The following is a 13,891-nucleotide window of genomic DNA, read 5'->3' as shown; positions in this document are numbered from 1 at the left end:
CAAGCTCTGTGACGATTTGCCCCACTGTGTGAACTGAGGCTGAGGCTGTGGATCTGCTCCGGGCTCCGTGTCTGCAAGCTCTGTGACGATTTGCCCCACTGTGTGATGAACTGAGGCTGAGGCTGTGGGTCTGCCCCAGGCTTCGTGTCTGCAAGCTCTGTGACGATTTGCCCCACTGTGTGATGAACTGAGGCTGAGGCTGTGGATCTGCCCCAGGCTTCGTGTCTGCAAGCTCTGTGACGATTTGCCCCACTGTGTGATGAACTGAGGCTGAGGCTGTGGGTCTGCCCCAGGCTTCGTGTCTGCAAGCTCTGTGACGATTTGCCCCACTGTGTGATGAACTGAGGCTGAGGCTGTGGGTCTGCTCCGGGCTCCGTGTCTATGGACTCATTTTCATTCTGAATGCCGTTGTTTGCTTTCATTGTTTGCACAATTTGTTCTTTTTCCTCTCTGTGTATTGGGTGTTTGTTGGTCTTTTTTAAAATGGGTTCTTTCAGGTTTCTTGTTTCAGGAGTGCCTGTAAGGAGATGAATCTCAAGGTTGTATAATTTATATGTACCTTGATAACAAATGTATTTGAACTTTGAACTTTTTGAGCTTACCTCCACTTACCTTTCGAGTCTCCTATCACTATAGTCCTATTTGCCTCCACCTTTACCCACTGAGCTTCAGATACAGTCCAGGTGCCACAGGCATGGCTGCTGCTTTTTTTCTGAACTCTCATCCCCAAAGACCATCCCAAATGGTTACTGGTTTTCACAGTAATTAGCCACAGAGAATCCTGCATTATCTGTCTATCCCCTTGACCTTTTGTGGTGGTCACTGACTACCTGCAGCCCACCTTACGTGTGACAGCCGGGCTGAAACCCTTTCTCTGATGCTTTCAGCATCCTGGATGATTTGAAGTGCTCAGAATTAATCAAATTTATGTTAACTCAAACCATTTATTTTCACCAATTATTACAACAGTGATTCAAGAAGAGAATTTCCAGCATCATGGAGCAGCAGGTAACAGCTACCAAAAGCAAAATGCAAAGCCTGATTAAAAGTTTACATTTAGGTATTTATATGTTTATTTTTTTCTGATGCATAAAGAGTGAATGTTTCAGATGGCCCTCTGTAGAAAATGAATGTGACCCCCAAATAAACAAATCAGTTTAACCATGACATTGGGATCAAGTTGAACTTTGAAAGCTGTGAGACCTAAAGGTGGTCATCACCTTCCTGCTGAAGTGCGGTCTTGGCGAGGGTTTGCTGAGATAGCAACCGGTCATCCAGTGAATCCTTTAGAACCAGAAAGGTAAAGACAGATGAGGACATTGCCCCAAAGACAGAGACTGTCACTGAATGGTGGCTGTCTGTGAAGATAGCTATCATACAGACCACAATGAGGATGAGCGACAGCACCTTAGGGGCAAATCGAAGCAACAGGAAAGGCGGTCGACGTTCCATTTCAGCTTTCAGAAGTGATGCAGGCTTGTTGACTCTGCCAGACAAGTTCCATAGCACATGGTCACTAACACCCAGTTGCCATCGAAGGAACATCCAGCCGGCAGCAGTACAGGCAATGGCAGTGAGGAAAGGCAAGCCCGGGGCTTGGATTATGCCCACGGCCCCAGACAGGAAGGCCAACAGCACGATCACCCACATTATCGGCCTGCGTTTGGATTGTTGAATTCCCAGCATCATCTCTGGAATTGAGCGTGAAAAGGTATTAGATCTAATGCTCTCAAGGTCAGTGGCAAGGGTAGACTTTAATTTTGGAAAATCATATTCTTTCACATCGAAACTGGAGATCAGGAAAATGGCTGGTGGTTTGACTCCGACATTTTGAAAGTTTTTAACACAGTCCTGGATGATTTGCATCTGCCCTTGACTGAAGTCAATGCCTTGCATCTGCATGGAAAAGGCGTCATTGTCAATTTTGGACCGAATGTAGTAGAACTCCTTCTGCTGTTCTTGAATCCTTTTGGACAGCTCACCGTCACACTCTCTGAATCGCGACTGAGACACAATGATGTAGAAGTCATAGCTTTCAAAATTCACTTGTTTCAGGTAACGGTTCAGTTCAAAACCAAAGGAGTTTAATCCTGGGAGATCCCAGAGCTGAACATCTGGCAGGGATGGATAACGATATCTGGTTGGCACCATGCTGGCTTCATCATTCCCGGTTGGAGCAGCTCCCGGATCGTCACTCCGAACATCCCTCATGGCATTGATGAAGGTGGATTTCCCAGAACCCACGTCACCCAGCACGGCAATTTTGATCTTCACACCGGCTAAATCTTCTGCCTTCCGCTTCAGTTCAAGGATCACCGTTACCACATCACCTTTACTGTACATGGACTGTAGGCTTCTCACCTCCTCAGCTCCGAAGAACTTGTAAAGGACTGAAGAGTTCATTTTCTCCCTGAAAGGAAAATAAATTAGCAAATATCACCTTGGCTCTGGGGACATTCGAGTCATTCCCTTCTCAGGCCTGTGTCTTAATTTCTTGTATCACTGCACAGGAGAAGCTTAATAAAATGGGAGAACACGTGTGGATTTTAAGGAGACGGGCTAATTGCCACAGGATGAAACAGAGGGCTTCATTAACAGTGGGAATTTCTATCAGGGGCACAGACTCTGATGAAAACAAGAAAAGAAACACGCTCACTGATTTTCACAGCCTGTAAACAACAATGGCCGGATACAATGTGGGAGAAATTCTTCATGTAAGAAATGACTCTACATGAAGTGAAGGTACCCACAGACCTGTCTGGTAAGCAGGGTGACATCAGACTGTGTGAAAACTGGTTTTGGCATCACTTGTGCTTTTGGGCCCCGTGAACACAAGACCACAAATAGTCAGCAGCAAACCTGCTTCTGTCTTCCTTACATGGGCTCAATCCCTCATATTGTGAGCATTGGACATGTACGTTCTTGGTTAATTCTCCTTCCCTCTCCCCTCCATCCAGCCAGCCCGACATCTGGTGTTGCCCTTGGCAACCTGCTATCAGACGCCCCACATTGTCACAGTGCTTGGGAAGGTTCTGGCTCTGTCCGGGAGGGGATTGTGCATTCTTCCTCTGACCATGTGGGCTTCGTCCCTGTCCTCTGGTTTCCTCCCACAACCCCAAAGACCTGCAGATCAGTGCATTATTTGAAAGCTGTGCTAGCCAGTTTATGTACAATTGAGTACAAATGAGTTTGGTGTAAACCCTCATAATTTAACCCTTGTTATCTGGAGATAAAGCCACAACACTGCTGAACTAATCCCTCAAAAGGCAAAGTCTCCACCCTGGGGAGGGTCTCCAACTTGCAGCTTGGTTTAACTACTTCTCCCTGATTCCAGGTTATAAGAGCACCCACCCTTTAGTCACTGAGTCTCTTCGCACCAGTTTATGACATTTATATCTGTGGAGCTCTGAATTCCCACATAAGCCCCCTTATTTTCCTCTTTCAGAAAGGGTTCTGCCTTAGCCAAGTCATGTGACTTTCTCCAGCCCATAGACAGCATACTCCTCCACTCTGCCCACGGTGTCCCTTTCTGCTTGCCAACTGAAATGACTTAGAATCAGAACTAGTTTTAATATCACTGACATACGTTGTGAAATTTGTTGTCTTATATATAGTGTTGCAGTAACATTACAAGTGCACAGATAAACAAATATTACAAGAGAAGTAAGAAAGAATAAAAAAATAAGTTACCTTAAACAGTCTAACAGGAGGAGTCATCACTTCCCCAGCTATGGGTTGACTCATTCTAGAGCCTAATAGCCAAGGTAAGAATATGCTCAGGTCCAAAGAATGACCTCTTTGGAGCAGCACAGTTGTCTTGGTCTGTTACTAAAAGTGCTCCTCTGTTCAGCCAAGGTGACATGCAGAGGGACATTTGCCTTTTGAAGATTCTTGTTTGCTGGCGAGGCTAGTGCCCATATTGGAGTTGGCTGGGTTTGCAACCCGCTCCAATTTGTTCTGATGTTGTGCAGTGGCCCCTCCAGACCAGACGGTGATGCAGTCAGTTAGAATGCTCACCATGGTGCGTCTGTAGAAATTTCCGAGTGTCTTTGGTGACATACCAAATCTCAAATTCCTCACGAAATATAGTCGCTGACGTGTCTTCTTTGTAATTGCATCACCATGTTGGGCCCAGGAATTTGAAACTGCTTGCCCCTTCCACTACTGTTCCCTCGGTTAGGACTGGTGTATGTTCCCTAGATTTCCCCTTCCCAAAGTCCACAATCAATTCCGCAGTCAATCAACTCGGTCAAAACAGAGGGCAGTCAAGGGTTAAGATCGTTGTTCTGAGACTGAAGCCACGGGTAGGATGAGGGGTGGGGGTGGCACTCAGTCAGCCTGAGAAAGTTTTACTACATTCCACATTAACACACAAAATGCTGGAGGCACTAAGCAGGTGAGGGACGGCAACAGCAATTCCACACACCCCGTTATTAATTTTCATTGGTTTACTTTCCCAGTTTATTTCATCACAAGAATCTAAAGTTCCAATTTGTTTTTGAACCTTTCAAATTAAAAGCCCGGCCCTTCGGAGAGCAGTCAATAGCCTTTTGCCTGCGGCCCTGTTGACGTGGATTGGTGATTTGCACCTGCTGCCACACTGTTTACAGTCCCTCCTGGCGGAGCCACATCCGTTCGGAGTTCAGTTCCCCGGACAAGCGGATCATTAACCGTCAACATATCAGAAAGGAAACCTCTCCTGGCGGGTCGACACTCGTCACAGGCTTCTCGTTCTCCGTTCTCTGTGCCCCCTATTGTTCGGGAACTGTGAACCACACGCATTTGGACCGATCTCCCAAACTGCTTTCAGTCAGAGAGCGAAGGGAATTTAACTTGTCACCGAATCAACCCACAGAACCGAAGCGGTCCGAACTGCGAGGCAGGAGCAGGAGCAGAGACACTCACCTTGTTATCTGGCAACTTCCCAGCTCACAGAATTCCATTCTGTTGGGGTTCCGAAAGGATTTGCACAGGGAATTATTGTAATTAGGTGTTTTCCTGCCGGATTCGTCACTGCAGGAACGTCCAATGTTACAGCGCAACTGAAAATGAAAATGAAAATGAAAACAAACGACAAAAAAACTTTTCCGAGAAGTCCGTGAGCACTGTAACTGCACGCACACTTACCCTTTCTAGTTACACCTGTACTCAAATATATACCATAATCAAACGATCACGTGGCAGTAATTCAATGTATAAAGGTCAAGATAAGATCAAGAGGTTTAGTTGTTCAGACCAAACGTCAAAAGGGGGACTGTGATCTAAGTGACTAGGCAGGAACCTGAATGAGGAAGACATTGAGGACGGATTAAGGGCAGCGTGCAGACGAACAGTGCTGATTAAGTTCATCCGCCATTTCTTTGTCCCACATTACTACCTCTCCAGCGTCATTTTCCCACGATCAGATATCCAAAATTGCTTATTGTTTATTCTTTATATACCTGTAAACAATTTGGTATTCCCCTTTATATTACTGGCCAGTTTAACTTCATATTTTATTTCTTCCCTTATTGCTTTGTTATTTGCCTTCTGTTGCTTTTCAAAAGCTTATCAACCCTTAGGATTAAAACAAATTTTTGCTATATTATGTGCCCTCTCTTTTGCATTTATTCTGCCTTTGACTTCCTTTGTCAGCCGTAGTTTCCACATCCTCCCTTTAGAATCTTTCCTCTTCCTTGGATAAACTGATCCTCTGTTTTCTGATGTTAGCTTCTCGCTCTCAGTCTGGAGGGTGAATTCTATCATCTTAAGATCACCTCCTCCTCAGATTTCCTTACCTTCAGACCCTTCATAAAATCTACTTCAATACACAACACCCAAACTAGAAACTACCTTTTCCCTTTTGTATTCAACCAGCAACTGCTCTAAAAAACCACCTTCTATTCTTCTCCATCTTTAATGAACAATCTCATACTCAGAGAACAGTTTTTCCCAGTGATCCCATCTGAGGGTTATATATTTCAATGGGTTTTCCAGTCATTTTTTCACGTTTTCGAGTTTGAAGGCTTGGCCTACTCTATCTCAGTTCATCTGACAAACCAAACATGCTTGGAACCAGTTCGACACACTCCCTTTATAACAAGCATATTTTTTTTCAAAAGAGGCCTAAAGGTTTGCACAGTAGCATACTGAGGTCCTGTAAGATTACAGTATATCACTTCTGCTGTGATGGTGTAGTATTTTCCTTTCTCATTCTCTGTAAGTTGCCTTTTGGCAATATATGTATAAACACATCCAGGTCCCTTTGGAAACCAATATTACCTAATCTCTCCCATCTCAGCACAGCCCTGCTTTTCTGCTTTATACACTAAAGTGGTTAACCTCATATTTTTCAAATTATATTCCATCCACCATCTCATCACTCTCTCACTAATCTTGTCCATATCATAATGAAGCCAAGTTACACTCCCTCCCTAACTTGCATTTCCACAAATGTAATGCACCAGCAAACGTACAGATGTGACACTGAATCTCATCTGGCAAATCACTGATGTAGACTGTGAATAGCAGGAGCTTAAACAGCCTTTTGTTGATGCACTCTACTCATCACTGGTAAAGACTCCTTGCCTTTATTCCAATAACTGTATACCATTCCATGTCACAATTGTGTACTCTGTAACTGTTCCCATGTAGGATTTCATTAGAAGCCACTGAGCACAAGATTTTCATATATTGAGCATTGGCCATTCTGAATTTAAATTTTGGTGAGCAATTTGAAGCATTCAAAATGTTTCTATCATGCAAAATTGTGGTAACAAATATTTTCATCACAAAAAGTTTATCCAAAGCCCCCATGAGATTTTAATTGAAGCTAAGTTAAATTTGCTTCTGTAGTTCCTTAGGAAAACCCAATTTGATTCAATTCCAGTTGTGATCAGTTTGTGCCTTTTAGACTGCCAGTTAGCATGATACCAGAATGTAACAAAGATATTAAGTTTGCTATTTTGCAACTGAACAAGTGCTACACCCGTCCCTTTACCTGTTCCCTCACTGCCATTCAGGGCCCAAGCAGTCCTTCCAGGTGATGCCACGCTTTGTCTGTGAGTTTGTTGGGGTTATCTCTCTGTTGTTCCCTGCATGGCCTCCTATATATATATATATATATAGGAGCCCTGACACAGATTGGGAGACTACTTCACCAAGCACCTACGCTCCATCTGCTAGAACTATCGGGATCTCCCTGTAGCCACCCATTTCAATTCCACTTCCCATTTCCATTCCGATATGTCAGTCCATGGTCTCCTCTACTGCCATGATGAGGCTACACTCAGGTTGGAGGAACGACACTTTATATTCCATCTGAGTAGCTTCCAAACTGATTGCATGAACATCGACTTCTCGAACTTCTGGTAATTGCCCCTCCCTTCACTATTCCCCATTCCTGTTTCCATCTCTCACCTTATCTCTTTACCTGCCCATCACCTCTCTCTGGTGCTCCTCCCCATTCCCTTTCCTCCATGCTCTTCTACCCTTTTCTATCAGATGCCCCCTTCTGCTGCCTTTTCCCTCTATCACCTATCAGCTTTCCAGCTCATTGCTTCACCCAATGCGCTCACCCAGTTTCACCTGTCACCTTGTACATCTTCTTCCTCATCCCCATTTTCTTACTCTGACTTCTGCCCTGCTGAAGGGTCTCGGCCTGAAACATTGACTGTTTCCTCTTTTCCATGGATGCTGCCTGGCCTACTGAGTTCCTCCAGCATTTTGTGTGTGAAGTGAGAGTGGTCAGTGTTGTAATGCTTAAAAGGGAATTTATTCTGTGAATGAATAATATGACGTTGAATGCCAGTATATATAACATCAAATGCTATACAGTATATGCTCTGGAGTATATATCATTAAATCATAACCAGATTACTGCTGGTTAGAGGGACATAGTGACTGAAGAGGACTGTGTGAGCTGCATAACTCCTACCTGCATCATAATATCGAATCATTATAGTAATGATGGTTGTCTATTGACTTGTTCAGTAGATATGTCTTCTTACATTTGGTTCATGTACTGCAGGAAGGGTTTTTCCAGATCACTCTCCATGCCAGAGCCACTTGGATAGGCTGCTACTCACCCTGTCCAAATTGAGAGTTTTTTATTTTTTCAGATTTTTTTCTACTCCCTCAGTCTACCTATAACCCTTCATAATATTCTCAAATATTCTTCACATTTACTTTTCTACACCTCTTTGTGTCACCAGCACATTTATCAACAAAACTTATTCAGTTCAGATATGAGTTTATTGTGTTCAGGCCCTGGAACCAATTCTGTTGACACACCATATTTTACCAGAAACAGACCAGTTTATATCTATTATTTAAATCCTGCTTGCCTGCTGCTTCTCTATACTCTGACAATGTGCTTAGTGCACAATGAGTTCTGTTTTGTCCTCTGCAGTAACTCTTAATGTGCCTTGTAACAATGTAGAGATCCATTCAGTCCCACCATGTATATTTTGGGTGTTTTGTTAATTACAATTCCCTATCATAAATTGTATTTAAACTGAGTGGCAGAGTAGTGCACTTACCCCTGTATTATAAAGGCAGTCACATTAACCACTGCATAGGTGACAACTTCCTGGCATCTGTCAAAGCTGAACTTCTAAAGTAAGTAAATGTTCGGCACAGCATTGTGGACCAAAGGGCTTGTATTGTGCTGCAGGTTTTCCATGTTTCTATGTTTCCACATCTAATGAATTACTCTGCGATGGTATTTCAACCCTCTGACTTTTAACCCCTTGACTACCACAAGAGGAGTGCTAAATAATTTCACATTAGGGGCATTTGAACATGCTTTAAGCAGAGGTCACTGAGTAGTTGAAAACCAGGAGGAGTGAAAGATTTCTTGAAGCAGGGTGCAATGCAGAATTTGAACCTAAAGGCAAGACAGAATATGCTTCTGGCATATCATGTAGGCTTGAATAGCTGAGAGATTCTCTCATTTACAGCTTAGTTTGTTTGTCAAGTATGATTTGCCGTTCATGCTTTTCCTATTATTCATTCTGCAGTGCTTTGTCACACTGCCATTATATTAGATTCTACCACATGTCCTCTTGCTGATATCAGGCTAGAGTCTCTCATGCTCCTTGTTATTTCACTCTTTCCACTTCCTTAAATAAGATAGATAGATAGATAGATAGATAGATAGATAGATACTTTATTCATCCCCATGGGGAAATTCAACTTTTTTTCCAATGTCCCATACACCTGTTGTAGCAAAACTAATTACGTACAATACTTAACTCAGTAAAAAATATGATATGCATCTAAATCACTATCTCAAAAAGCATTAATAATAATGTTGCTACATTTGCCATCTGCCATTTGCCATCTTTCAATCTGTGTGACACACTACATAATGTAGAGTTTATAAACTAAAGGTTTGTGCACTCACTAATGCGGTCACTGATTACAAAGCTCAAAGAAAGTCCTCGACCTTTGCTCTGCAAAGGGTTTCCTGCCATGAAGTTCCACCCCTCTCCACCTTTCTCCAAATATTGACACTCGTGTTTCTCACAGCGACTGATCAATTAGTAGACAGACTGTTTGCACAGTTTGAACGCAATTAACTATTGTGTTTAATATTACTGTTCAAGTCACTCAGGGGCCTATTCATAGAAGGTGTTATGGTTTGTCACCCCTAAATCAACTTCACCCTGCCATAGCTATGCCTCAAATAATAGTGACCTGGTGCCATCTTCTCCCCATGTTTCTTCATGACGTTCCTTACCCCATTCCTTATAAGCCTGAACTACTCTTTACATTTATACAGTTCTCTCCCACTGAGTGACTTCTTGGCATATGTTATTTCCTCAGATATCCTTTTAACTAAATGGACTAAAAACATTCTTTTTTCAAAAATACAGCAAATGCAATAAATGCCAAGAAGCTAAATTCTTTGATCACATAAAACCTTCCAACTATAAAAACATCAGTTATTTAACATTTTAAAGATATTATTCATCTGTTCTGCAAGCTTCCGTCAACTAAACAAATTAAGTGTCAGCTTGTTTGTTCAAAACAACCCAAATTAAACAACCTATTGTCTTAATAGCAATAAATCAGGTGCAGGGAGTTTCCACAGACATTTTCGCAGCTGTGCTACAGTTCATTCTTTTTAACTTAAGCTGATTACTGCTTTTCATTTGCATTTTACAATCTGACTTCCTTTTATGACCAGAAGCTAAACAAACTGTTAGTTGGAAGTTTACTTACAAGTTATTTTGGCCTTTCAAGTAGTAGCTGCTTGTGTGTAGAAAACAGCCGAGAGCCTACTGACCCAGGACAATGAATATCTACCACACTGTTACCGATGCTGGATGTGGGTATATTGCTAATGTGCTGCTACTGAGGTTCAGACTGTTGGTGTTATCAGTCCAACTGTACTCCAGCCAACCTATCTCGAGGGAGAAAATCTGTCAATGTCTCAACTCCTGTAGCTACAGACTCAACCATATGGTGCTACCACACTTACCTCACCTCACCCCTCCAACCAGCATGGCACCACTTAAACACCCTTACCCGAATACTTACAGAGAACACCAGATGAACACTAAATATTTCCATTCATTTAGGAATCCAACACACTTCCCGACCAACAGCTTGTTAAAACTGCTGTCTCCTATTCATGGTTGCTGATCAGCCCAACAAATGCAGCTGTTTTTGGTTAGCCAGTGTCAGGTCTTCATTAGCAGGCATTTACCTTGCAGCTCTCCACTAATTCGCCAAGTAATGAAGGGTAACACACAATAAGTCTTCTTAATCACTCTATAAACTTGCTCGGCAACTTTCAGAGACCTATTGGTGTGGGTCCCTAGATCCTTCTGTTCCTCAACACTGCTAAGAATCCTGCTACATCCACTGCTTCATCAATTTGTTTTGTTAATTTCTCGATTAATTCAATCAGTCTTGTGAGGCACCACCTGCCCATCACAAAGCCTTGCAGATTATCTTCAATTATTTTCCAAATGCTCAGAGATCCTGTCTCTAAGAATCCTCTCCAATAGTTTGCCAACCACTAATGTTAGACTCACTGGTCTATAGCTCTCAGGACTATCCCTGTTATGTTTCTTGAACAATGAATAATATTTCCACCTTCCAATCTTCTGGTACTACTCCTGGAGCCAGTGACAATGCAAAGATCATCGCCAAAGCTGCAGCAATCTCTTTCCTTGCCTCCCATGGTAACCTGAGACTTATCCATCCTAATGTTTTTCAAAGTTCGAGCACATTTTCTTCCTTAAGCTCGACATGTTCTAGCATACTAGCCTGTTCTACACTGACCTCATATTTGTATGTGTGGTGGTTGGCATCCATCTTTCTCGAAGGACAATGGGTGGATTATCACCCACAAGCCTGGGTGGAAGGTATGGAGATCCTGTGATGCCCAGATGTCAAGGTCCCTCTCTCAGCCTCACCAGTGTAGTCCAAAGGAAAGCTTATGAAGTAATATGTTTGGCACAGCTTGGCTGCAGGTGCTGCCGGAAGGATGTTCGATGATGTCCTGCCTTAGGGACTCCACTCTGGATTTGCTGTCTGAATTTACTCCCGTAGCCTTAGTCTCTCCCAAGGTTGTCCACAAGGCAGTGGGGCTATTTACCCATAGCTGGGGTTCTGATTCATGAGCACTAGTGTGTGTCCACACACTGCTGGGCCTGTGTGCTACGTGTACAGGGGCTCGACCTTCTCCTCAACCTCCGTAGTTCAGCCTGAGTCCAAAAGGAGGTCGGTTTCCATATGTCACCACTACATGGGGCTTGCTGTTGTACTGGCAGGGAGACACTTACACACTCACTGTGTACTGGCAGGGAGAGACTTACACACTCAGCTGTGTACTGGCAGGGAGAGATGTACACACTCAACTCTCCTTTTCGCAAGACTGCTAGCCAATGGTGGAAGCTGAAAGTGAGAGTGACAAGCACTACCCACTACACTACCACACTAGACATGTCACAACAACCATTTGCATAGATATGTCTCTACATTATTTGTACACACAGCAATTGGCTCTAGCAAGTGATATTACTGTAATTCTCGCTGAGCACCACGTAATTGTGTCTGTGCTGTGATTATACTCAAATGATCATTGCATTATTAAAGTAAGTAGCAATAGTCTCCACATTAATAAATATTATGTAATCGTCTGCACACAGGTTGAATTACACTGAAACCTTTCCCATATCAAGTGTTCCCAACAAATGGCCTCTGGGTTGGTCCATTCTACTAGAGGCTTGCTTCTGTCTGGCTTTAGAATCTGCACTGTGGCTGTTGAGGATCAGTTAAGTGCCTGATCTGACTTAACCCTGGGTAGAGGTGTACATACCGTCAGATGTGAGTGCTTTAGTTCATTAAAATTCAATAACAGCCTTGCATATAGACGATGGTCAATGCTTTCTCTGTCAGCCTCCATGTGAGCTCACCAGAGCTCAGTGAACTCACCTGATCTAAAAGCAAATAACGCTGTGTGTGGAGTTCAGGCTGATGACATGTTGTCAGATGGTAAGATCAAAGACAGGCACGTTCTCTCTGTTTCCATCACAGAATCTACTGGCTGTACTTGAGCTTTCTGATAGTATTTCAGAATTTTAGCAACACTGACAAGTTTTCCTGAAGAAAACTGGAGTACGCTTCACACAGGGAGGTAAAACAGTACAAATTAGTCATCTTTGCAAAGGGGATTTAGTTTGTTAAATTGGTGGATAGTTCATAGCCTGTGGGATCTACTAAAAGAGGCTGCACCCTGCTAAGTGTTACAAATTATCGCAGGTAAATCCTGTCAAAGCACAAATTTAAACACCAGCTACCTTAAATCAGGAAACCATTTCTGGGACTTTGTAGTTTGGAGTGACCCTAAACATAATTCAGTCTAGTAATAAACATCAGTATTTGTTTATCTGTGGGGTTGCCAACCTCTCATAAGTGGGCTTTGGTGATTCGGATTGACAAAACCACTTTTGTTCATGGTTGTGGATCATCACACTGTACTAGACAAGGGTCTTTCACTAGCAGATTATGGTACAATCTTCTGGTCCAAGTTCTAACAGTGGCCATATTTCAGAATGAATTCCTATAAAGAACTCTGGGATGTTTAATTCCTGGAAGGTATGAGAAAAATATTAATTGTTCTTGGAATGTCCTGGGGATTGAAAATAATTTGCCTCTGTACTGGTTTTGTGGGTGGCAGGGATGCAGACAAAGAGGCAAACCCAAGCTGCTGCTCGGGTGACCTGATGAACTGAAAATGTGGGTAGCATGTGAGATGTGGTGCTCTTTTTACCCTGTGCACTGATGGGGCAAAAGAGACAGCAGCTTCTCAGTGTCATCCTGAATGTTAATCCATTGTGATCAGTCATGGCCAGGATGTCTCCAGATACTGCCATGAGACTTTACAATGATACTTTAAGGACATCTGTGATCCTTTTCTCGTTGTTATGTGATAATCACCTGAAGTGATGGAGCTCAGCATGCAATGTCTGTTTCTGGAGTCTTGCACCGGACATTTGAACAACACGTTCTGCCTAATGGAGCCAGACTGAATACTAGGCAGCTTGGTGGGAGATGAAGGCCTGGCAGGAAACACTAATGTTGCTTTACATGCCCTGCCAATGGACTTTATGAAGACAACGCCCGTGATATCTTTAATCTACCTCAAAGTGCTATTTGCAGTTCCTTGTACATAAATTTACACAGGGTAGGGATCATTGTGTCACAGCAGATCACGAGCTTTAAACTGGTTCCCAGATGTTGACTTTCAATTCACTGTTTTTCTTGCAGCCTTAGGCTACATCCACACTAGACCGGATAATTTTGAAAATGCCGGTTTCGCGTAAAAACGATAGGTGTCCACACTATCTGTTTTTGAAAATACCTCTATCCACATTGAAACGGTGATTTTGGCGAA

The 13,891-nt window shown here is 43.0% G+C and overlaps 1 protein-coding gene across 3 annotated transcripts; it reads right to left on the bottom strand.

The window, feature by feature from the left end:
- Positions 1 to 924: 924 nt before the first annotated feature.
- On the bottom strand, positions 925 to 10,567 carry LOC140734509 (interferon-inducible GTPase 5-like). Of its 3 annotated transcripts, XM_073058576.1 has the most exons (4): positions 10,525 to 10,567; positions 7,916 to 8,067; positions 4,906 to 5,042; positions 925 to 2,410 (listed from the first exon to the last, which is right to left on the bottom strand). In XM_073058576.1, exons 2-4 carry the CDS (start codon positions 7,922 to 7,924, stop codon positions 1,204 to 1,206), a joined length of 1,353 nt encoding a protein of 450 aa, XP_072914677.1. In that variant the 5' UTR covers positions 7,925 to 8,067; positions 10,525 to 10,567; the 3' UTR covers positions 925 to 1,203. The 3 variants fall into 3 exon arrangements, with proteins under 3 accessions (XP_072914677.1, XP_072914678.1, XP_072914679.1); XM_073058577.1 differs by lacking the exons at positions 7,916 to 8,067; positions 10,525 to 10,567 and adding an exon at positions 5,128 to 5,249; XM_073058578.1 differs by lacking the exons at positions 4,906 to 5,042; positions 7,916 to 8,067; positions 10,525 to 10,567 and adding an exon at positions 3,691 to 4,864.
- Between the last annotated feature and the right edge of the window lie 3,324 nt (positions 10,568 to 13,891).

The sequence above is a fragment of the Hemitrygon akajei genome, chromosome 10, assembly GCF_048418815.1.
Source record: "Hemitrygon akajei chromosome 10, sHemAka1.3, whole genome shotgun sequence".
NCBI classification, from domain to species: Eukaryota; Metazoa; Chordata; class Chondrichthyes; order Myliobatiformes; family Dasyatidae; genus Hemitrygon; species Hemitrygon akajei.
This window is presented reverse-complemented; position numbering and strand designations above follow the sequence as displayed.